At 33.6% G+C, this 27,148-nt stretch overlaps 1 protein-coding gene across 1 annotated transcript; it reads left to right on the top strand.

The window, feature by feature from the left end:
- Positions 1–40: 40 nt before the first annotated feature.
- LOC124530046 (serine/threonine-protein kinase/endoribonuclease IRE1) lies at positions 41–27,013 on the top strand. The gene is made up of 14 exons (XM_047104023.1): positions 41–280; positions 363–480; positions 4,041–4,292; positions 4,918–5,109; positions 6,966–7,206; positions 7,299–7,869; positions 12,821–13,002; positions 13,295–13,444; positions 13,986–14,125; positions 15,550–15,740; positions 16,831–16,964; positions 17,342–17,489; positions 24,952–25,143; positions 25,906–27,013. The coding sequence occupies exons 1-14, from the start codon at positions 206–208 to the stop codon at positions 26,395–26,397; spliced, it is 3,078 nt and encodes a 1,025-aa protein (XP_046959979.1). The 5' UTR covers positions 41–205; the 3' UTR covers positions 26,398–27,013.
- Positions 27,014–27,148: the final 135 nt, after the last annotated feature.

Below are 27,148 nucleotides of genomic sequence, written 5' to 3'. Positions count from 1 at the left end.
ACGTTTGGTTTGTTTTTATTTTCATAAGTTTTATAGTCTGTAGAACATATGACAAGTCCGACGATAATCTCATCATTTGTGATTATTGTTTCTAGACTACATACCATTTAATTTTTCTATTTATTGGTTATGTTTTAAGTTGATATAAATTTAATAACCAGAATGGGTTTATTAATACATAGTCATTAATGAGAATGAAATAAAAATGAAGTATTTATTTATAATATTGTTTGTGGTAGAATCCTTCGGTGTTGGATCTGTTGTGGATAAAGATAGAAAGGTGAAGTGCTTTGTTATGCCCACATTAAATATTTAAAGTGCAAGGTGAAATGAATGTGACGTGAATAGTGGTTATTTTACAGGAAAATACAGAATTATCTAGAGCTTTAGATGACCGGCCTTTGCTGTTTGCCACGTTAGGGGGCGGCATGGTGGCTGTGGAGCCTCAATCGGGAAATATAATCTGGAAACTTAAAGACGGTAACAGAAAAATAATTCCGATATTTACAATAATATTGCATATCATTATACACTAATAAAGCTTATGTTTTGTTCTAAGTCATATAATGGGAATTAATATCGTGGAAATTGAATATAGTAATAAAACTTTAACATCTGATGTAATTTTGGGTAAATCTAAGATTTATTATTTATATGCTTTCTTAATAAAATTATATATACCTTCTGTAAATATTAAAGAAGTTGTGAAGTATTTTTTCATCCAACAAACTTTAATAAACTGTGAAATAAATGGCACTTAATAAATAATATAATTATATCAGAGTAGATCTACTAGTTTTAGGTCTCAAAAAGTTTAAAAGCCTTTTGATTCTATTTAAAAAAATGTAATATTTTGATTAAAGAGTTTGGGAAATTACTAACTTTAAATACTAAAATATAATATGATTATCTATAGTACTCCGTTTAATTAAAGGATATTAGGATATTAATTCTTCATAAAACCATATTTTATATCCTTTATGATTATCGCCTGTTCTATATTTAAAATGTCATAAACTTATGTAAAATAATTATCTCTAGTTTTCCTTAACTCATTTTAAAAGATTAATGTATTTATTTAAACATTAAACAAAATATGATAGATAGTGCTATGCTTTAACCTAATTAGGGGATTAATTTTATTGATAGTGATAAATTATAATACACTAATTATTTTACAATCTTATTTATAATAATATATTTTAATATTATTTATAAATAATTTGATATAGTTGCTTGAGTATACCGTAATGTAATAAATTATAAAAATTATTGGTTTTCCCAATTTATTACTTTATCAGATCTAGAATTGTTTAAGTAAAAATTAAGTACAAATAAATATTTGTATATATCTAAAGAATGTTTCTAATTACAAAAAAAAAAGGATTTACTGTAGTCGATTATAAAAGTAAACTTTTATATAGCTTTTATAGACTGACTTTTGATCTCTCATATTGTTAACATGTGTTTATGATGAAATGAATGATTTATGATGAAATGAAATGTGGAGAGTTGTCATTCCACACATGGAATTTCATAATACAAATTATGCACATGAAAATTCAGTTTAATTATATACTATTCAATTTAAGTGTCTTTGCCATATATTTTAGGCTTTAAGGCTATTTTGTGTTTTGTTGTGTTTGTTTGACTTATATAATTTATTAAAACAGGCCTGAGAGCATGAAGAAATGCAACATCAAATCAAATGTGTTACTTTGTCTAAAGATTTTTGCATTGTATATTGAAGCTATTCTTACCCCATTAAAGCTTGTAAATACCCTGGCTAACAAACTCTTAAAACTAAAATATTGTCGTTTGCTTTTGATTAAGAGTAAACTCATTGAGTCAGTAATGCACGAAAATCTACCACTATTTAAATTTTATTTCACATCTCAATTTACTCGGGCTATAATATAACAATGATATGATTTATTAAAATCTCATGCATAATTTCTAGAACATGTTCCATTGTTATTATCATATTATTCATATTAATCAATCATGTTATCGCCGTGTCAAAATATAAATAGTGAAATTATATCGAATGTAAGTAATATTTAGTAAAAACCACTCTCCATATACTATTACATAAAGATATGCCAGTCGGAATGTACATACCTGATGTTTGTTATCAATATTAATGCGTTCGTTCTTTATCATACGCGCATCGAGCGCCGGCAATGTGGAGTTACGTATACAAGTACCTAGTAATGCGTAATAATAATAATAGATATATAGGTTATTCATATTTTGTTTTTTAAAATAGGTTTCATTAAATGTACATGTAACATGTATTGTCTGTTAGTTTGATATCTAACTAATTACCAGTCTAGTCATTGTTATTTAGTAGCATAGATATTTTGATAAAAAATAAGTTTTGTTCTAGTATTTTCTGTCAGAAAATGGCCCGTGTTAAACTACGTGCCTTGGATACAACTTAAAACGGATCCATAGCCTAATTCCAGCCTTGTCGAATTGCCATCTCATTGTTGTACTATCGCTTTTTATTCTGTCGATAAAATATTGAAGAGTAAAGCTTAAAAATACAAAAAACACAGTTTTACGTCGGCATGCGGTCAGCACGACAGATGCATCTGATAGTTTCGTTCTATTATTGATGACGTAATTAATAAAATAATGTTAGAATGTTTATTAATAATAAAACAATATAAAACTAATCAATTATTATAAAGAAAAATGGATTATAAAATTCGTAAGTCAATCAAATTATCAAATTGGATTTAAGTACGATATTTATTATCAACTAGCGACCCAGTCACCAAATTGTATCAAATCATTATAAATTGTAGTCTATGTGTTATGCTGATGTATAACCTAAATAACTGTAGAATTTCGTCCAAATCGGTTCAGTAGTTTTTTCGTGAAAGAGTAACAAACATGCATATATCCATCCTCACCGACTTTTTTATTTTCGTAGGATTAAAATTCATTCTCACCGGCTTTCGCATTTATAATATCCGTAGGATGAAATATATTTCTGCACAATTTCTATTCTATAAGGCGTCTCAAAGTCTTTTCGTTTGTTATTATTATATACTTTGTTTGAAACATACGCTAATTTTAATACGAAATGTAGTGGCCTTGAGCTTGCGTCTCACTGACATATCGTAAATTCGATCCACTTGATTATGGATTATGCGCTTTTATGGCGAACTCTGATTGAAACCGTATAATAATGTATATTAACTATTTGAAAATATTAAAAATGTTGGTATATAATCCCGAATTTTTAAACATTGTGATCTAGAATCAGCGTTCGACACTCGATCAATGAGCTCCTAATTAATCGTGTTAAAGTTTAAATATTAACTGCAAATTGTTAGTAGTAACATACTCAAAGTAGTAGTAGTCTACAAAAGACGCTTAAAATGTCTACGTTATTTGCAGTGACAAGATAAATCCTTTGGAAATTTCAACTAAATTGCATCTATAGTTATGGTCTTTTTTTTATTAAATAATTAGAAAAATAAACACATAATAAAGGGTTAATAAACGCCGCACATTAGCAATTTCGAGGATTTTCTTTTGGTAATAATGAATGCAAATTAATATTTAATAACGATTTATACTGGATTTATAAAAAAATGATTGAAATAACATAAAAGTTAATTGTGCGGTAACACGCATTACATTAGGTACGCTGTGGTTAGATACAGTCAGAGTAAGAAAACCTTCAGCAGTTTTCAAATTAATTCCTTTTATCAAGTCGTAAACTCTTAGTACCTTTTGAATATAAACATCGAATCATTGCGACGCAATATGTCAATCTCATTCAGTAAAGCAGATTATGGCTCATACTAAACACACGAAAATAGATCTTAAGGTGACGAACCTTTTCTTATCCCGATTGTACAAAAAAGGTACTCTGATTGTGTGCAAGCGGAAAGATCGTGCCGTGATAATGACAATTTAAAATTCATAAATTGAAATAAAAACCCTAATTACTGTTAATAGAATCGTTTTGTGTCAGTAACAGTGTACAGGATATTCTTTTACATTTGTATTTTTGTTTGTAGAACCTGTAGTAAAAGTCCCGAATCAACATGCAAACCTCATGCCCCAATTTTTGCCGGATCCTCGCCACGGTTTCCTCTACATGTATGGTCCGAGAGGAGACAAACAGATGCTCAAGAAGTTACCGTTCACGATACCGGAGCTGGTGGCGAACGCTCCCTGTCGTTCTACCGAGGGTATTCTGTATACAGGGAAGAAGAGTGACACGTGGTTCATGCTCGATCCTTTAACTGGGACGCGAGAACATGTTTCAGGTATATTTCGCCTAGATTCCCTCATACAACAACAGCCTGTAAATTCCCAATGCTGGGCTTAAGGCCTCATCTTCCTTTGAGGAGAGGATTTGGAACATATTCCACCACACTGTTCCAATGCGGGTTGGTGGAATACACATGTAGCAGAATTTTTATGAAATTTGTCACATGCAGGTTTCCTCAAGATGTTTTCCTTCACCGCTGAGCACGAGATGAATTATAAAGACAAATTAAGCTCATGAATCAGCGGTGCTTGCCTGGGTTTGAACCCGCAATCATCAGTTAAGATGCACGCGTTCTAATCACTGGGTCATCTCGACTCATTCCCTCATACTCAGTAGTAAAGTGCAAAGCTCATGTTCGAAATGGGTACCAAAATAAATCATTAGGTTCACTATCGAACCTGCCACTTATACATTGTAGGGTGCCGATATAATTAATTCAACATTTATTAGCTTCCAAATTAGTTTTGTATTGTGGAGTGTAATGTAATTTAGATTTACTTTATGAATTCCTGAAATTTCTGAGAATTTTTAGACACAAAGAGTTGGTTTAAGCACTATTGCCACATATCTCACATTGATGATTTGTTTGCGTAACTATTTACAAACAACAATTTCCTCAGGCTTCGACAGTTCAAAGATATTCAACAGTGACAATGATCACACGTGCGAAGGCAAAAAGCGTGGTGTTTACATCGCCCGCACGGAATACAACATACTGATGCACGATGCTAACAATGAGAATCAGAACTGGAACGTCACATTCTTCGATTACACCTCGCATGCGATGGCCAAAGAAATGCTTAACGATTATGGTATGGAATTTACCTCTTAACCTAACCTAACATTTGTCATTGAATTTTTTGGTTCTTGTAGCCCTCGTTTGTAAATTGTAAATACCGTTATAGATAATAATCTATCTAGTGAGATTGTGAACCGTAACATACCCACTGCACATTATTATTCGGTAGTTTATAATGTATCAAAGTAAATTTCAGTTAAATTATAAAAACTCTAACTTAACCGAAATATAATGACGATAGTTCATTATAAGATAAGAGTTGAAAAAACGCAAGTTTACATACAACATCAAAAGCGTCTAAATTTCCCATTGTTGAGCTAAGGCCTCCTGTCCCTTTGAGGAGAAGGTTTGGAACACGCTGTTCTAATGCGTGTTGGTGGAATACACATGTGGCAGTATTTCTATGGAATTAGACACGTGTAGATTTCTTCATTGTTTTCCTTCACTGCCGAGCGCGAGATGAATTATAAACACAAATTAAGCACATGTAAATTCAACTGTGACTGCCTAGGTTTGAACCCGCATACATCGGTTAGATGCACGCTTTTTATCCACTGGAGACAGAGATACATACATATATGTATACCAAATATTTTAAAACGGAATTGAAATAATTTGTGATCTTAAGTCTCGCTATTGCGTTTCACGTCCTTATATAAATACACGACGCACGTCTTCGGTACAGTGATCTTACGTTTATTGACAATCAAGTTTAGCAAGTCATTGTAATCTATTTATAGGTTACTTTCAAATTTGTAAGCATACGTTAGGTAATAAAAATTTTCAAGGGTGAATGACATCGATAATATGAGCAATTTTTTTTAAGAATTAATAAAAGAATATAGCTTTTAATTGCGATTTTTTTATTACGTATTGTTACGCACTTTTAAAGCTCATAAAATTCTTTGGTTGATAGGGTCGGTATAAAAAACCGACAGTAATACCAGTTATCGCATTTATATGTTAGTAATCTTCAAAGATTAACAAAATTTCATAATTGAAATCAATCATTATTATTTATAGACGTGGGTTTTACTAAATATGCGTTTTTTTGATAATCTACGCGTTATCAAGAAAACAGCGTGCGATAATTGTCAAAATAATCGTGGCATGGTCGCCCGGCGTGTTGAATAAACACAGATTATATCGTACTTTCTAGATAGATGAACGCATCGTGTCACAGACTATTTGAGATAACTCCACAATATACCTGACTAAAAATTTTATTTACGAAAAATTAAATAAAAAAAATAACTTTGAATGGTCTTGTAATTTGATATTTGAATTTGAATAAGATAGTCTTACGATAATTAATTTAATTATATCATGTAAAGGACTCACATTTTGAATTGATTAAGATGCTAAACATACAAACGATATCTGATAAAAAAGATAAGAGAAACAATTAATTATTTTTGATCAAATTTTAAAAGAAAAACATGGATATTAGTAAATAATATCCTTAGAAGATAGGCATGCTGCTGTGGACTTTGTTTTTAGAACTTTTTGAGAGAAGCAATTTACTCAACACTATGGATTTTTTTAAGATGCACGAATTAGTGAGCGTATCTCGACTATCTGGAATAATGTACCGTTCAAAAGGTGCAATTTTTTCTCTAAACTTCTATTTGCAATCTGTGGATCGGAAATTTACTACCCGACGCAAACAACGTTCACGATCTCTCATTATAAAATTAGTAAATATATATAGATAATATGTATATCATGTTACTGGGCAGAGAAATGATGCGCTTACAAAGTAATCATAATTATCCATTGATCCCTTATCTATTGACCTGTCATTTCACTCGTATGTCATTCGTTTAATACTCACAGCTTATCGTATGTAACTTAATATTTTTATTTTAGGTATCATACATTTTACGTCGACGTCGAATGGGCGGATAATGTCATTTGATCGAAAAACTGGCGACCTCGTGTGGTCACATAATTTTGAAACGCCAGTCGTTGCCGCCTATTTGCTAGACAGAGAAGGACTTATATCCGTCCCTTTCAACTCTATAGGCGATGACACGTTAGACCATATCATGGAAGATGCCTCCACTTTAAGAAATGGTCAGGGAATTAAGAATTCCAATATAGAACTGTAGTAAGTTATCTTAAGATATACTAATTGATATACATGTGCTATTTTATTATTGCATTGATAAAGGATTTTTCTTCTTAATTGTCTGATTTCAGTCCTACTTTATACATAGGCGAGCACAATCACGGCCTGTACGCGTTGTCCTCGCTAGTGGACAAAAATACAGTGACAATATCCACAGGGCATACGAGACCACTTCTTTTAGAGGGTCCCGTAACAGAGAACCAAGCGAAAGCGGAACGGGTCACATACGAGCCGTTTAAAAACGTCCACTACCAACTTAACGATCTTAACTTGCACGTCGCTCCGCCTTATTTACTCCTCGGACATTACAAAGTGCCGGAACTCACCACATCTTGGATGCCACAGCTGCCAAACATGAACTTCGTCAACGCGCATTTAACCCAGAACAATGCCGTTAAATTGATAAATGGAGAAGTTCACACGGATTCTGAGAAAGACGGTGAAAACGAGACCAATTTGAAGTCTAGTTCAGTATCGGTTTCAGTTCAGACCGATGAGTTTCAGGAGTTCCACTTCAGACCAGATCTGTGGTACAAGCAAGGGTACATCTGGCTCCATCAGCAAGAGAACAAGGCGTTGAAAGTCCTGCTTATAATTTTGACCGGCCTGGTCGTCGCCATGTTTTGGTATCTCCGTTATCAAGTAAGTCGATATATTTTATAGTTGAATTCAATTTATAAATTATATCATATTTTTTAAAGTATATGCTACTTGTTTAAATATGATGATATTTGTACAGTTGGGTATGAATAATTTTTACTTTTTAAATGGTAATTATACTAAGTGTTGTCGAAACCAATAATTAAATTTGCATAAATCATCATCAGCATCGTGTAGGTAATTAAATTTGCGTCAATAAATGGCCAATGTTAACATAGGCTGACTGCCTCCTCGGTCTAAAGGCTTGGTCTTAGCTTTCTAGCTTTTTAAATTCGGTTTTGAACGGAATACAGACTTCTGCACTATAATGTGTCCTGCGTAGTTGGCTAGTCTCAGAGAATAGCCGCCGTGGTCTAAATCGGTCTGCAGGACATTGTCATATCAGCTGATAAAATAAATATTGATCATATCTATACATATAATGAGATTAGGGTCTGTTTGTATATTCAAATAACAGATTTTAACTAAATGCATATGTATATATATTCGGTATATATATACATTGTAAATACAATTTTTGTCTGTCTATCTGTTTGTTCCGGCTAATTTCTGCTGGCTGTACTAATTTTAACGTAACAGATAACTGATGTAATTAGGAGTAACTTAGTCTTCTTATATTTTGGAATTATACAACAACAACCAACAACAACAGCCTGTAAATTCCCACTGCTGGGCTAAAGGCCTCCTCTCCGTTTGAGGAGAAGGTTTGGAACATATTCCACCACGCTGTTCCAATGCGGGTTGGTGGAATACACATGTGGTAGAATTTTTATGAAATTTGTCACATGCAGGTTTCCTCACGATGTTTTCCTTCACCGCTGGGCACGCGATGAATTATAAAGACAAATTAAGCACATGAATCAGCGGTGCTTGCCTGGGTTTGAACCCGCAATCATCGGTTAAGATGCACGCGTTCTAACCACTGGGCCATCTGGACTCATCTGGAATCATGCATAAAATAATAATAAAATCCTCCGCAATGTCCAAAATACCTTATTATACCTTGCGCATGTCACCATCGGCTGTAATGTTTGCTACACCTCCAACTAACGACTTAATATCACCATAGCTGACTTTTATAGAATTGATAAGTTTTAGTCAAAACTGCGAACAAAATTGTTTTTTTGTTAAATTGAAACGCGCAAAAAGTTTTTCTTCAAATCTTTCACTAAATCGGATATTTTTGGAAATATTATCGAAACAAAAATATTCTTCAATGATGTTTAATGGGAAATAATGGCTTGCAGTATTAATTAATCGGTTCTATGTCATGAAGTAATTTCTTTATCGTTGATACTGTTCGGAGTTAAACTGTTATCGTGCTTTCCGTTTTTCGATCGGGATTTTATTATTTTCGTAAACAATGATGTATTTGAGGTAACACTGACTTTGCGTGTTTTTTTAATTTGGGATATTTCATCATAAGGTCAATGACTTATTTTCACAAAACACAAGGTTTTTTTTGTAATTAACATAATTACACACACATTGTATAATTTCAAGGACACCATATTATTATTATAATTTTTCATGTAATACAAATCAGTATCATCGATGTCATGTTTATTATGTCGTTTTTTTTTTTATTATCTCGGAATCTCGGAAAAGTGATTTCCGAGATTCCAATTTTAAATGGATAAAGCGATCTTTGAAAGAAGGTTTAACTGTTATAATATCTTCGTAGTAGTTTGAAGATAGTCATTGTCGTCGATTCCGTTCCTCAGGAAGTCCGATAAGTGTCTTTTATATTCTCGGGTCTTGAAGACTCAGACTCTGGATATAAAGAGACAGCTAGTCTTTGTTGGGAATAGTTAAATGATGAGAGCGCTATGACGTCAATATATTTTTTTATTTTTTTTAATTTAGGTATGAGATAAAACAGCCAGATCCAAAAAGGTTTTAACGATGTTTAGTCATTACAATGTAGTGTCAATATACATATTTCGATGTTAGGGTACATAGATTGATGGTGTAGCTATAATATTGAAATGAGTTAGCCCTTGACAAACGATCGATTGTTTGATACTAGCGGCAAGAATATGTATGTAGGTCATTTAATCAATATATACAAATATGATTAAGAATAAAAAAAAATAAGTTCTCAAAAATGGTTCAAATTTGGAACTGAAATATTACTTAAATAATTAGGCTTGTATATGTTGTAGTGTTATTGGTATTATGAATTATATTTTCTTAAGTTTTCACGTCAGAGTCGAGATGGCCCAGCGGTTACAACGCGTGCATCTTAACCGATGATTGCGGGTTCAAACCCAGGCCGGCACCGCTGATTCATGTGCTAATTTGTCTTTATAATTCATCTCGTGCTCAGCGGTGAAGGAAAACATCGTGAGGAAACCTGCATGTGACAAATTTCATAGACATTTTGCCACATGTGTATTCCACCAACCCGCATTGAAACAGCGTGGTGGAATATGTTCCAAACCTTCTCCTCAAACGGAGAGGAGGCCTTTAGCCCAGCAGTGAGAATTTACAGGCTGTTGTTGTTGTTGTTACTAGTAGTCGCCCGCGGCTTAGCTCGCGTTTTAGTGTGTTGGTTGTCACGTGTCAGGCAAAAAAGGAGCCCATGTCCTTCCTTGGAGCTCAAGTTTGCTTCACACCAAATTTCATCAAATTCGGTTTAGCGGTTTGCTCGTAAAAGAGTGACAGACAGACAGAGTTACTTTCACATTTATAATATGAATATAGATTATTATATCAGATTCATCATATAATCACAACAGTTATACTGTTATTTTACCGCCAAATAACAGTACTCAGTATTGTTGTGTTTTGGTTTGAAGGGTGAGTGAGCCAGTGTAACTACAGGCACAAGGGACATAACATCTTAGCTTCTAAGGTTGGTGGCACATTGAAGATGTAATAGTTAATATTTCTTACAGCGTCATTGTCTATGGGTGATGGTGACCACTTACTATCAGGTGGCCCATACGCTCGTTCACCAATCTATACCATGTTAAAAAACAAATTGAATAAAATGGATTCGAATGAGCTTTATGCTACTGATCTTCTGATTGTATTATTGAATTAAATGAATATAACGGTCATTATTTTTAAATAAGCTAAAAAGCTTTCTCAATGCCGATTGAAGTTACTTAAATAAAATGTTTTGGAAGTTAGCTTAATTTAAATAATAATAGAAAATATTTAATTCATATCACTTAAAGACACTTAAAGTAGATACGGTATGTTAAATAATAACGGGATTTTTATATACATAATATTATAATTATGTACCTGAGCTACCGAGTCCCGCTCAGCACTTATAATAGGTATATGTAAAAAAATAAATTAAATTAGAATTAGAATTGTTTTTTAATATTTAATATATTATCATTACATAATATAAAACGAAGTCGTTTATCGCTGTCTGTCCTTATGTATTCTTAGATATTTAAAATGACACAACTGATTTTGATGCGGTTTTATTAATAGAGGATTGATTGAGGAGGAAGGCTTATATGTGTAATGTATGCACATACTAGAGAATGACTGAAAAACTGTCAACATTGTAAGACATTCTGTAGTATATTTAGTATCAACATTGTAACCGTGCGATGCCGGGGCGGGTCGCTAGTATGATTATAGTTTAGGGAATTATTGTGTTCTAATATTATCTATGGATAAGATGACGTTGTATTTGGTCACCAGCACATGTGTATAATCGTTATCTATAAAAAAAAAAACAAAATTAACGACAAACAATCTTAATCCATAAGGAAGTAAAGATCCTATCGACTTTTTATATTTAATTTATTTGCTGGCTGCTAGCTACCATTCCTTCTGATAAAGCAGTAACTTTATATAGCTGGTTGCGTACATTCGTGATGGTATATTTTGCACATTCATTAAAATAACGAGAGAGCACAAAATTATAAAAATAATGACTCATTTCTGTTTTAAATTATTGACCGGAAATACCTTTATATTCTTGGCTACAACTACAGGTTATACTTACTATATTAAAGACAATATCTTCATTAATTTGTTTTTAGATTTATTTACACTAAAAATATAATATTATCTAGCCTTTAATCGTTCTCATACTTTTAATCGTACTAATCATTATCATTACATAGTTATAAAACAAAGTAGCTTACCACTGTCTGTCCCCTATGTATGCTAAGATCTTTAAATTACACAACGAATTTTTATGCGGTTATTTTTAATAGATTGATAATTTCAAGATGAAAGTTTATTATAACACATGCACATCAACACAGACATAGTGTACAGAAACACTGATAATTTCACAGGTTTGAAAGTAATGTCCAATTATTAAATAGTAGTAGTAAGTACTTTAAAAATATTGTACATTTCATATCTGTGCACCTGTGCGAAACCGGGGGTGGAGGCGGTGTCTGGGTGTCGCTAGTATATTTTCAACCTCCTTTATAGTATAGACTAACGTATTTACAATTAATTTTTTATCAGTGATAATCATTGTAAATGCACTAGAAGTAAGGATAAGCTTACAACGCCAAGTTTCCGACTCCGCAAAGTCAATAAATCTTTCTTGGGGCAAGGTATCCGTTTCTATGATAAAATTCCGCAGACATTTTTAACTTCGCCGTCTCGTAAATTCAAATCGTTTATAAAAATACATTGGTAAAAAAGCGTATTACTCGATACAAAATTTTGTTGATGATAAAAAGGCGTGGAATTAATACCTGTTGACTTCCAGGCAGGATATATTAATTTAAATAATTGAATTAACTAACATGACTGTATTTTTTTTTATGTTGAAAAAGAGTAACTACTGTATTTCTTGCCGGTTCTTCTCGGTAGAATCTACTTTCCGAACCGGTGGTAGCTTCACTTAATTGGTAAATGACGATTCAAAAGTGCTTGTAAAAGTCCACTTGAATTTTTTTTATCAATAATATCAAAGAATAATAAACCGATTTGTCACCAGGCTCGAGAGTTCCAACAACTGTCTCAAGGCGGTTCACGGAGTTCGAACTCGTCTACTTCCTCTCAGGGAGAGGTGACGGGTCAGCTGGTGGAGCTCGGGGAGGGGGAGGTTCGTATCGGCAAGATCAGCTTCTACACAGATCAAGTGCTGGGGAAGGGATGTGAAGGAACATTTGTCTACAGGTAGGTGGAACAAGCTTACTTAATAAAAATTGTTAATACAAGGTCAAATAAGACTTAAGTCAAGTTTTATACAAGCTTTTTAATTTAATTAAATTGATATTTGAAATAACTTTTTTAACCAGTTTCAATCCTAATCGTTGAAATTAGCTCTTACTTTTGGCGCCGGTTATATTGTCATACAAATATTATGTAGAAAAATGGATGTATTGAACTATTTTCTTTTCAAATGACAATACACTGTGTATACTTTTCGTATTGATTTAGTGTTACATGAGGCATGCAATACTTCCAGGGGCACATTCGACAAGCGCGCGGTGGCCGTGAAGCGCCTTCTGCCGGAGTGCTTTACGTTCGCGGACCGCGAGGTGACGTTGCTGCGCGAGTCGGATGCGCACGCGCACGTCGTGCGCTACTACTGCACCGAGCGCGACAAACAGTTCAGGTTCGATACTAGACAAACAAACAACACGATAACACATCTCTATACGTATTACGAAAGCATTCAAGTTTAATATGCTGATATAATATTTTAAATGAACATGTTTTTTTTTAAGTACAATTATTCAAAACCGGATTTTTTATATGTTTTTTTTTTTAATTTTTATTCGATGGAGTTCGATATTTAGACATTATCTGCGAACTAGCGACCCACCACGCCTTTGCACGGGTGTAATGATACTAAAATAATACAGAATTTGCTTATTTACGACATCACATTAGAAACTTATAAAATTATCAGTGTTTCGTAATTATATTGTCTTCATAACTATATAACTCTATCTATTAAAAAAAAAGAAACCGCATCAAAATACGTTGCGTAGTTTTAGGGTTTGACATAGGGACAGAGAAAGCGACTTTGTTTAATACTATGTCGTGATGTCTTGTAGTCTCGTGAACAATACATTCGTAGATAATATCGAAATATCGAGCTCTATCAAATAAAATATGAGAATTTAAATAAATTTAATATATATTTCCTATAGATACATAGCGTTAGAGCTGTGTTCGGCGACGTTACAGGACTATGTCGAGAAGAAATTGAATTTCGAATGCAAGATCGAAGCCGTTGAAGTGTTACGACAGGCGACACTGGGTCTCTCGCATCTACATTCCATGGATATCGGTAATTTACATTCAAACTTTTTAGTCTGTACCTAAAATTCGAATATCGAATGTGTTTTGCTAACATTTCAAGGTTGTAGGTCAAGATTGTTTTTTTTTTCTAATCTCCAATGTATATTTATATTATATTTCCTTGGTGGTAGGGCTTTGTGCAAGCCCGTCTGGGTAGGTACCACCCACTCATCAGTCATTCTACCGCCAAATAACAGTACTCAGTATCGTTGTGTTCCGGTTTGAAGGGTGAGTGAGCCAGTGTGACTACAGGCATAAGGGACATAGCATCTTAGTTCCCAAGGTTGGTGGCACATTGACGATATAAGGAATAGTTAATATTTCTTACAGCGTCATTGTCTATGGGTGATGGTGATCACTTACCATCAGATGGCCCATACGCTCGTCCGCCAACCTATACTATACATGACGAAGTATTAAAGTCCAAAACGTTATTGAACTAAAATATAAATACGTTTGAAAATTTTAAAACATAATATCACTACATAAAATTTCCGTTTAATTAAAATCAACTACAAATTTCATCATCATCTTATATACATATATAGTGTTTTCTCTTTCTCGAAGTTTATTGTCTCTTTTTTTTAAAACGAGCGTTTCGATTATTTGTTACGTGTAAATTAATACTTAATTTAATTCCGTTACAATTAAGACATATTTTTTTAAATAGTACTCTATATTAGAGAGTTGAGATGGCGTGCATCTTAACCGATGATTGCGGGTTCAAACCCAGGCAAGCACCACATACATGTGCTTAATTTGTGTTTATAATTCATATCGTGCTCGGCGGTGAAGTAAAACATCGTGAGGAAACATGCATGTGTCTAATTTCATCGAAATAGGCTATTTGACAATACGAAAAATAAATTGTGAATTATTGTAATCAGTGTATATTATGAGTTTAAAAATGGTTATTTACTAACGGAAGTTGAAAATAATACTTAATTTATTCAAAAATCAATGAATAAAAATGCATTTTTTCAAAAGTTTGTCACTTGACACAAAACGCTCCTGATTGGCCGGGCTTATGATGAAGTCACTTTCTTGTAAACCTTGCTTTTTTACTATATGTACCACAGATTAAAATACAGCAAAGTGACGTCACCGACCCCATTGCCGCGCCATATTGTTCATGTAGCGTTTTCGCGCGTTATTTAAATATGGAATTTTTAATATGATATTTTTCGACAAATATGCACTAGAAATAAAAAAAAACAACTTTTACTGGGTTCCTTAACCTCTACTAAATAATATAAAATGGATTTTAAAAACCAGTCAAATAGCCTATTCGGCCATATGTTCCAAACCCTCTCCTTAATGGAAGAGGAGGTCTTATCTCAGCAGTGGGAAATGTACAGGCTGTTACTTTACTTTATTGGATATTTAAACTTGTGATTAATTTATCGTTGTCAGTTCACAGAGATATCAAACCTCACAATGTCCTGCTGTCCATGCCGTCCGGTACGGGCGAGGTTCGCGCGATGATATCGGACTTTGGTCTCTCGAAGAAGTTAAACATCGGACGAGTCAGCTTCTCGAGGCGCTCCGGAGTCACCGGCACTGACGGCTGGATAGCGCCCGAAATGATCAACGGAGAAAGAACGGTGGGTGATGCACTTAAAGTATAATATAATAAATAAATATAAATATGAGACAAAATCACATCAGAGTAATGTACTCTAATCCCCATGTAAGTAGCTAAAGCACTTGTGTTATGGAATATCAGAAGTAACAACGGTACCACAAACACCCAGACCCAAGACAAGATAGAAAAATGATAATCTACATTGACTCGGCTGGGAATCGAACCCGGGACCTCGGAGTGGCGTCCCATGAAAAACGGTGTACACACCACTCGACGGACCACCACACCACGGAGGTCGTCAAAATCAGTTACTATACTTAGTTTATCAATCTATATTCATATTATAAATGTGAAAGTTACTCTGTCTGTTTGTCTGTATGTCGCTCATTCACGACCAAACCGCTGAACGAAAATTGTAGAAATTTGGTCTGAAGCAAATTTGATCTTCAAGAAAGGACATAGGGTACTTTTTTGCCTAACACGTGACAATCAACGCCCTAAAACATAAGCGAAGTCGCGTGCGACTGCTAATCAAATATACATGAATGAATAAACAATAATATTCTGTGTACTTGTTAAAATGCGTGGATATAATATTCGAAGACTTTCAAGCGGTATTATAGGCATCTATTGCTATGTATATATTTTAAATTTTTCTTTACCTTCTGTGCACACCCTACTGACTACTCTCCTACATTATTCTGAGTTGGCTGGCAGAAAATGCTGTTACAGAGTTAAGTCCGCCCTTTGTACATGTTTTATTTGTGCAATAAAGAATAAAAAAAAGCGGTATTTAAATGTGTATAGTGGTTCATAGTTGCCATTTAAAACTTACAGTGCTTGTTATAGTAAAGTTTGTTTATATACTGATATGTATTACTATTATCGTGTATATAGATTTTGTAGTAATTATAAAATAATTGGCAAATAAAATAAAAATTAAACACTTTTTTATCGATATATTTTACGGTATTTTTTTTGTAGTGTACAATAAATTTTATAATAATATTTAGCATGAATCTTGTTAGACCTTTGTCATAAAATATTGATTAATATAAGAATTAAAAAGAAACTGTCAAAAAATCTAATCCAATCTGAATAATTTTCAGACAACATCAGTCGACATGTTTTCTCTGGGCTGTGTGTTTTACTACGTGCTGTCAAAGGGATACCATCCCTTCGGCGACGTGTTGAGGAGGCAGGCCAACATACTCACTGGGGAATATAATTTGGATCAATTGGAGTAAGCAGAAATTTAATTAATATCTCAATAGCCGAGATGGCCCGGTGGTTAGTACGCGTGCATCTTAACCAATGATTGCGGGTTCAACCCAAGCACCACTGAATAATCACGTGCTTAATTTGTGTTTATTATTAATCTTGTTCTCGGCGATGAAGGAAAATATCGTAAGGACCTACATGTGTCTAATTTCATAGAAATTCTACCACATGTGTATTCCACCAACCCGCATTGGAACATTGTGGTGGAATATGTTCCAAATCTTCTCCTCAAAGGGAGAGGAGACCTTAGTCCGGTAGTGGGAAATTGAAGGCTGTTGTTGTTGTTATCTTAGTATGTAAAGTGTTATTATTAATGTTTTTTTTTTTAATTTTCTATAGGAAAGTGTTGCCAGAGGAAGAAGTGCTGATAGCAAAGATCTTGATCAGATCGATGATCGGCGAGCGCGCACACGCCAGGCCCGCCTGCGCCGCCGTGCTCAAGTACCCCATGTTTTGGGGGAAGCAGGCCATATTGAACTTCTTACAGGTTAGATTACATCAGATGGGTCGAAATTAAACAAAAAATATAACGTATATATACAGTTGGTCATAGTACCGCTTTGCTGTGTGTTTATGACGGATACAAAATAATCTGAATTTGAAATTTTATTATAATGTTGTAAACTGAATTTAATATGATGATGATTCCAACCGATTACCAAGAAAATGAATCTCATTTAAGAACAGCCAATTACGCAGGATAAATTATTGTGCCTAAAAGGATCTAAGATTATCTCCAAGTAAATTCGATTATTTTTGTTATATTAATTTTATTATTCACATTTCAACATAAAAAAATATATTCCCCAAAAGAATGTCCAGTCTTCTCTCTTTATTTTTTTCGTTGCCATAGTTACATAATTAAAGTCATTATGTGACTATGGCCAGTTATAACTCATGAATTTAAAAAGTTATTAGTGTATATATTACATAGTATTAAATAAATACATCATAATATAATATATTGGCTAATTAACCTTACAGCTCGGCCATCCTATCTTAGTGGGTCCTCCCACTAGCTCGTATAATTTTTCATAGGAAGGAAAAATAAAAAACAAAAAGCAAAAAAAAATAAAAGTAAACAGAATAATACTAGCTTAATTAAGGTATACAATTAATGATAATATATAGAACAAACATTGGCCCAAATACATCACATAGGGCGGGTAAAAGTTAATTACAAATCGTAACATCAATATTGTAAATTTTTAGGCTATTTATACAAATGATATAAATTTATTAATTGCATATTAAACATTACAACCTGAAAATCTATGTCAAAATCAGTATAATATAAATAAATATAGTATAATATATATAAATATACATAATCCATAATCACATTTCGAATTCATTTAGTACATCATATTCATGTATCATATTCTCATTATATAATCATTATCATAATCACAAATCTGTATCATAATTCAATTTCATTAATAATACTTCATTCTCATTCTCTATTTCTTTTTCTTGCGCAATTTGTCACAGTCTAAGGTCATCTGTGCGACACCGTTATCATGGTACCATTCATTTTCTGCACTGACCAGTCATGACAACTTACGCTCAGGCCTTAAAAACTATGAAAATCTATGTCAAAATCAGTATAATATATATAAATATAGTATAATATATATAAATTTACATAATCCATAATCACATTTCGAATTCATTTAGTACATCATATTCATGTATCATATTCTCATTATATAATCATTATCATAATCACAAATCTGTATCATAATTCAATTTCATTAATAATACTTCATTCTCATTCTCTATTTCTTTTTCTTGCGCAATTTGTCACAGTCTAAGGTCATCTGTGCGACACCGTTATCTTGGTGCCATTCATTTTCTGCACTGACCAGTCACGACAACTTACGCTCAGGCCTTAAAAACTATGAAAATCTATGTCAAAATCAGTATAATATATATAAATATAGTATAATATATATAAATGTACATAATCCATAATCACATTTCGAATTCATTTAGTACATCATATTCATGTATCATATTCTCATTATATAATCATTATCATAATCACAAATCTGTATCATAATTCAATTTCATTAATAATACTTCATTCTCATTCTCTATTTCTTTTTCTTGCGCAATTTGTCACAGTCTAAGGTCATCTGTGCGACACCGTTATCATGGTGCCATTCATTTTCTGCACTGACCAGTCATGACAACTTACGCTCAGGCCTTAAAAACTATGAAAATCTATGTCAAAATCAGTATAATATATATAAATATAGTATAATATATATAAATTTACATAATCCATAATCACATTTCGAATTCATTTAGTACATCATATTCATGTATCATATTCTCATTATATAATCATTATCATAATCACAAATCTGTATCATAATTCAATTTCATTAATAATACTTCATTCTCATTCTCTATTTCTTTTTCTTGCGCAATTTGTCACAGTCTAAGGTCATCTGTGCGACACCGTTATCTTGGTGCCATTCATTTTCTGCACTGACCAGTCACGACAACTTACGCTCAGGCCTTAAAAACTATAAAAATCTATGTCAAAATCAGTATAATATATATAAATATAGTATAATATATATAAATGTACATAATCCATAATCACATTTCGAATTCATTTAGTATATCATATTCATGTATCATATTCTCATTATATAATCATTATCATAATCACAAATCTGTATCATAATTCAATTTCATTAATAATACTTCATTCTCATTCTCTATTTCTTTTTCTTGCGCAATTTGTCACAGTCTAAGGTCATCTGTGCGACACCGTTATCATGGTGCCATTCATTTTCTGCACTGACCAGTCATGACAACTTACCCTCAGGCCTTAAAAACTATGAAAATCTATGTCAAAATCAGTATAATATATATAAATATAGTATAATATATATAAATGTACATAATCCATAATCACATTTCGAATTCATTTAGTACATCATATTCATGTATCATATTCTCATTATATAATCATTATCATAATCACAAATCTGTATCATAATTCAATTTCATTAATAATACTTCATTCTCATTCTCTATTTCTTTTTCTTGCGCAATTTGTCACAGTCTAAGGTCATCTGTGCGACACCGTTATCATGGTGCCATTCATTTTCTGCACTGACCAGTCATGACAACTTACCCTCAGGCCTTAAAAACTATGAAAATCTATGTCAAAATCAGTATAATATATATAAATATAGTATAATATATATAAATGTACATAATCCATAATCACATTTCGAATTCATTTAGTACATCATATTCATGTATCATATTCTCATTATATAATCATTATCATAATCACAAATCTGTATCATAATTCAATTTCATTAATAATACTTCATTCTCATTCTCTATTTCTTTTTCTTGCGCAATTTGTCACAGTCTAAGGTCATCTGTGCGACACCGTTATCATGGTGCCATTCATTTTCTGCACTGACCAGTCATGACAACTTACCCTCAGGCCTTAAAAACTATGAAAATCTATGTCAAAATCAGTATAATATATATAAATATAGTATAATATATATAAATGTACATAATCCATAATCACATTTCGAATTCATTTAGTACATCATATTCATGTATCATATTCTCATTATATAATCATTATCATAATCACAAATCTGTATCATAATTCAATTTCATTAATAATACTTCATTCTCATTCTCTATTTCTTTTTCTTGCGCAATTTGTCACAGTCTAAGGTCATCTGTGCGACACCGTTATCATGGTGCCATTCATTTTCTGCACTGACCAGTCATGACAACTTACCCTCAGGCCTTAAAAACTATGAAAATCTATGTCAAAATCAGTATAATATATATAAATATAGTATAATATATATAAATGTACATAATCCATAATCACATTTCGAATTCATTTAGTACATCATATTCATGTATCATATTCTCATTATATAATCATTATCATAATCACAAATCTGTATCATAATTCAATTTCATTAATAATACTTCATTCTCATTCTCTATTTCTTTTTCTTGCGCAATTTGTCACAGTCTAAGGTCATCTGTGCGACACCGTTATCATGGTGCCATTCATTTTCTGCACTGACCAGTCACGACAACTTACGCTCAGGCCTTAAAAACTATCTTGCAATCATATGTGCGACATCCATTTCTGAATGCCATTCATTATCTGCACGGATTGCTCATATGTTTCAAATTTACATCAAAATATCAACATTCTTAGTAATGACACACACTACTTAAAATCATTACCTTAAATCTCAAAAAAAAATTAATAATATTGTAGGAATCAACTAAAAATCAACTGAAAATAATAATCGTAAATAATCAATTGTTTATTGCATTACACACTTATTAAAAACAATCCATGTTATATTATTATTATCATTATAAAATAATATTTAAAAATATATATATTTTGTTTTATACTTATTATTCTTTCTCTAAATCTCTGACTCTCTAATTTCTGAACTCTCACTCTAGTCGCTGTCACTGTAATCACTGGAGTAACCTTTATAATTTATCCACGCATAAATCTTATATATCTAGTAAATAAACCCGAAAGCGATTCAATTATGCGATAACTGCTAAATTTTCTAATTCTAAGGAATTAATCTTTTGTTCATCGACTGAAGTTTTACAGCTATAATACGTTACAGGCCTCAGTAAACCGTCTGTATCGATTTGCAGGAGAATTTCAGCAACGCCTATTTTTGATGCATCTGTGTGCATTTCGGTTTCAAAAAAATATATAACATTAATATTGGACGTTCAACTAACTTTGCTTTTAATATTCTAAACGATTCAGACTGTTCAGTCGTCCATTTCCATCCAAATTTAGGCCTAAGTAGGTCTGTTAATGGAGGGCGATAAGCGTAAAGTCTTTCACAAATTGACAAAAGAAACTAGCCAGGCCAATAAAGCGCTCGACATCATAACATTTCGCGGGGTTGTGAAGTTATGTATAGTTATAGCTAACGTTTTTCGCGTTCCTGAACGTATCCCTTAACAAGTAAGTGACTTGAAATCCTAAAAAGTCTAGTTCAGTATAAAGGAAACTGCATTTCTTTAATTTAAGGTTAAGTCCTACGTCTTTTATTTCCTTCACCATGAATTGAACTAACCAACGTTCCGAAAAAGAGAGTCTGTACGGGCGGTTAACTACTGGTTGCGTATCATTCAAGTCTATTTCCATTTGAACCACATTATTCAACTCTAAGTCACGTAAATTTACTGAGAAACATGTATCATAACTTTTAAGTATCTTTTTAAGTCTGTTAATTTCATCCTCGCTAAGTTGCTTATCGTGATTAATAGATGAACTAGTCTTAGGATTATTAAAATCCAATTAATTTAAACTTAAGTGATTTCCAATACAAGCAGCACGTGTAACCAATGAACTCTGACTTAAACAAATCGTATTATCACTAAAGTTTTGTACCAGTATTTTACTCCTGCCAATCTATATTATACTCACCCGGCATCAAATAATATTCGTTATTCAACGTACCTCGTATAGAACCACTAATTCGAATCGACCTCAAATACTTATTCGTGGAAATACATGGTAATGCAAACATTTCTTTAGAATGTAAAATAACATCTGTTTTTAAATTACAATTTAACTGAACAATCTTGCGTAAATAGTAAGGAATTTGTAGAATATACGCATTGATTTCTTCCACGATGTCCTGAATTTGTATCGTTGCGTCAGGGACACCCAAAGGCATCACTATGCTATTACCTATATACCCTTCATGGTTGGTAAGTTATTATCAGTCCACGCAATTCCTATCCTAACTGCCTCACTCTGTTGAATCAACAGTACATTGGCTACCTAAATTGACGTAACATTGAATAAGTTCACCCTTGATTTTTTACAGCATTAAACATTTATTGTCATTAGTCGTATTTATGCATCTGTATCATTAGATTTATCATCCTTACTAATAGAATCGGAAGGTAGTCTAGGACAATAGGTAGACAAGTGACCTAATCTATTACAAACATTACATTTTAATATATTTTTCGAGCATCTAGAACTAATATGCCCGCCCAGCTTCATTGCAATTAAAACATACAATTGACGTACTATTTTGAGATCTAAGGGTCCTATTTTCGCTGTTACTTGTCATTTGCCGTGCATTATTTATAGACATCGAGGAGGTAATATTATTACGCTTATCTTGATTCATTATATTTTTGACAAATTCGTAAGGTTGCTGCTTAATTGATTGAAAATATTTTAGAATTTGTTCAGGTTCTTGACACTTTACAGCTTTTGCACCTAACCTCAAGGATCGATCCTCAATACCGTACAGTAAACAATCTACCGCTCGTTTACCCTGTATTTCACATCTATTTAATAAATTAATTTTTTTCATAAAAGTAATGTTCCAAAGAGTCGTTAAATTTGACACGTTTTGATAGCATCTCAGTCAAAAACTCAGCATAGTCTTCACTAGTTGGAAATGATTCCTCTAACTTGGTTTTCCATTCAGGCCACGAATACGACATGGATGGTAGAACTTGATACCACGTCTTCGCAACCCCTGTCAGTTTAGGCAATGCGTAGTGAATGATCTGCTCTTCCCCCCAACCGTAAAGCCTTGCACACTCTTCAACCTTTTTGATCCACATAGACATGGTCTGGCTCTTGACCATAGGGTCAAAATCGGGAATCACATTACCGAGCATAGGAAATTTATTATTCTGGGATCGACTTTTGGCTAAGAGTTCTACTAATGAGGCAAGAATCACTTGTGTGTCATTATTAAGAACATTAGTAGTACTCACGTGACCAGAAGCTGGAGGTGCACGACGCTCGCCGCTGCACTCTAACCGTCCGCTGCGGCCTGTCCCGCTGCATCTTCCGGCGGAGCCCCGGCGAAGGCTGCGACGTCGATGGCCAGAAACTGAAGGTGTATGACGCTCGCTGCTAGACTCTGAGCGTCCGCTACGATCATTCCTGTTGGATCTGCCATCCGAGTCCCGGCCGAGGCGACGTCGATTCTGTCGCTTACAGCTGCTGCTCCGACTGCGGCGTCGGCCACGGCTGCGTCTCCGGTTCGATTCATCACGACGTCTCGTAGACTGTTCGCGAACACTGCGACTTTTAACACGAAGAAATCCCAAGGAACAATCGTTCGATCGCATTTTTCGTTGCTCGTGCATTCCGCTTCGGTCACGACGACGTTTTCGCTGCCTGTGCTTGCTTTTTTTTAGTAACTTCATCCATTGTTACGGAGATACTTTATCGACAATATCTATGCAACTCTTATAATTGATGATTAGTTATCGGCAATATTTACTGAATATTGTGGGCGCAATACCTTTATCCACTTCTGAGATAAAAGGATCTAAGATTATCTCCAAGTAAATTCGATTATTTTTGTTATATTAATTTTATTATTCACATTTCAACATAAAAAAATGTATTCCCCAAAAGAATGTCCAGTCTTCTCTCTTTATTTTTTTCGTTGCCATAGTTACATAATTAAAGTCATTATGTGACTATGGCCAGTTATAACTCATGAATTTAAAAAGTTATTAGTGTATATATTACATAGTATTAAATAAATACATCATAATATAATATATTGGCTAATTAACCTTACATGCCCGACTGCGAAGACAAACACAGGTGCTCTTATTATTCTCTCTTAATTCGATGGGACGGTAAATCCAGTATGTCTGAAAAGAGTTTAGACACACTACGGCTTTACGTGCATTCCGAGGCACGGGTGTGTTCACATTTTCTTTACTCATTTTTTTTGATACGAAAACCCAATAACTCTTAAGCGGCCTCAGGGTTAAAGCCAAGACTCAGGTTGATCTGCGGGCTTAATTAATAATATACAACTATGATATCAGGTCAATAATAGTAAAAATGCAGCAATATCGAAGGGGAAAATATATCATACAAGTATGTTGTATGTCGCCAGGATGTGAGCGACCAGGTGGAGAGCTGCGGCGGCGGGGAGGGCGCGGCGCACGTACTGGAGCGTGGTGCGCGGCGCGTAGTGCGCGGCGACTGGCGCGCGCACGTGTGCGCCGCCGTGGCCGCCGACCTGCGCGCGCGCCGCACATACCGCGGCGAGCGCGTCGCGCACCTGCTGCGCGCCATCCGCAACAAGGTCAGCCCGCACCTCACACTTGCACTGGACCCGCTTATTTTAGGGACAACCTGTGAATGTAAGAGCTGAGATGGCCCAGTGGTTAAAACGTGTGCATCTTAACCGGTAATTGCGGTTTCAAACCCAGGCAAGCGCACTATATATATATATGTGCTTAATTTGTGTTTAATCAAAATCAAAATAAACTTTATTCAAGTAGGCTTATATAAGCACTTTTGAATCGTCATTTTACAATTAAATGAAGCTACCACCGGTTCGGAAAGTAGATTCTACCGAGAAGAACCGGCAAGAAACTCAGTAGTTACTCTTTTTTAACATTTAAAAAATACAACGTCATGTTAATTAAATACAATTATTTCAATTAATGTATCCTGCTTGGAAGTCAACAGATATTGACTCCACGTTTATAATTCATCTCGTGCTTCGCGGTGAAGGAAAACACCTAATTTAATCGAAACCAACGTCTAACTTCATCGAAATTCTTCCACATGTGCATTCCACCAACCTGCATTGGAACAGCGTGTTGGAATATGTTCCAAACTTACTCTGAACTTCTTAATGGTAGAGGACGCCTTATCTCAGCAGTGGGAAATGTACAGCCTGTTATTTTACTTTACTGTGAATATAGTAAATCAGGAACATCTTTTGATTCCAATAAAGGCTCTTTAGTATGATATTTCAACTCATTATTAACCTAATAACGTTTTACGAGAAACATTTAACTTATTCCACTTATTGCCATTAATTATCTTATCTTTTTAGAAACATCACTACAGAGAACTGGACGTGGAAATTCGTGAGAGCCTCGGGAAGTTGCCCGATGGGTTCGTCTCTTACTGGCTCAAGAGGTTCCCGCTGCTGCTGCCGCACGTGTGGATACAGATGCAGCAATACAAGCAGGAAGACATTCTGCAAGCTTACTACCCACATTCCTTCACCTTCAATAGAGATGACATCATAGAGTTCAGTGACGATGTGGACGATGATGAATTACTCCCAAGCGATATGGAGAAAAATGAACTGTTCCTTAAAAGTAAAATTTACTTCGACGAAAATGATAAAGAAAAGAAATTGTATAGAAAGGAAGGGTCTCCCCGTAAACGTATAGACATGGTGAACTGGCGCAGTGACCATCAGAGCACAGACTTTAGGATACTTAGGCAAGATGACGTGAGATTGAGAGACAGGCACTATTATAAGAAGAAGGAGAAGAAAAGGGAGGAGATGCCCGTCTGGAGTTTACCTCCCCAGTAGTATAGTAAGTTTTATTTATTTAATATTTAAATAAGTGCAATTCGTAAGATTAGGTGGCGAAAATGGTCTCAATAAAACTTTGTACTGACCGTAGTTAAATTTAGAAACTACTTGATGAGATTTTGAGTGTATGCGAGAAAATTTTGAGTATACATGATGTTTGTACTGTGCCCGATGATTTTATTATATATAGAGATTTTTTTTTACAAATTGAAAGTAGGGACCAAAACAAGGCAAGGATTACATGATAATCATGTTTTAGTTTTGTGTTATTTATTATTAATATTTATTTTTGTAGAATTTTTCTGATATGAAGTATATATTGTAAAATAGAATTGGTTACATATTTGTATGTTCTTCGATATTTGATATGAGTTTATATTTGTCTGATATGGAGTGTAGATGTAAGAAGGCCTATTTATATATATCAAGCGTCCCTGATGTTAATAAAATGTAATATTGGCTATATATAGAATAAATACAGAAATAAACTGAAAACAATAAACATTTGCAACGGTTTTGTTTGTTTATATTCTGATACAGGGGCTTGAACAAGAGCAATTATTTTTTATTTCAAATGGTACTTTTGTCTGTTTTTCAATTCAATATATATATATATATATATATATATATATATATATATATATATTCACTCAACTTCAGCTCTTGTATTTGTTTACATACATATGTATGTGAGCGGAGCCTCCTTACTTTAAAATCCATATATTTCACTTTTCATTCATTTGCACAA

Source organism: Vanessa cardui, chromosome 5, assembly GCF_905220365.1.
Source record: "Vanessa cardui chromosome 5, ilVanCard2.1, whole genome shotgun sequence".
Classification (NCBI taxonomy): Eukaryota; Metazoa; Arthropoda; class Insecta; order Lepidoptera; family Nymphalidae; genus Vanessa; species Vanessa cardui.
The sequence above is the reverse complement of the archived record's forward strand: the minus strand, read 5'-3'. Positions and strand labels throughout refer to the sequence as shown.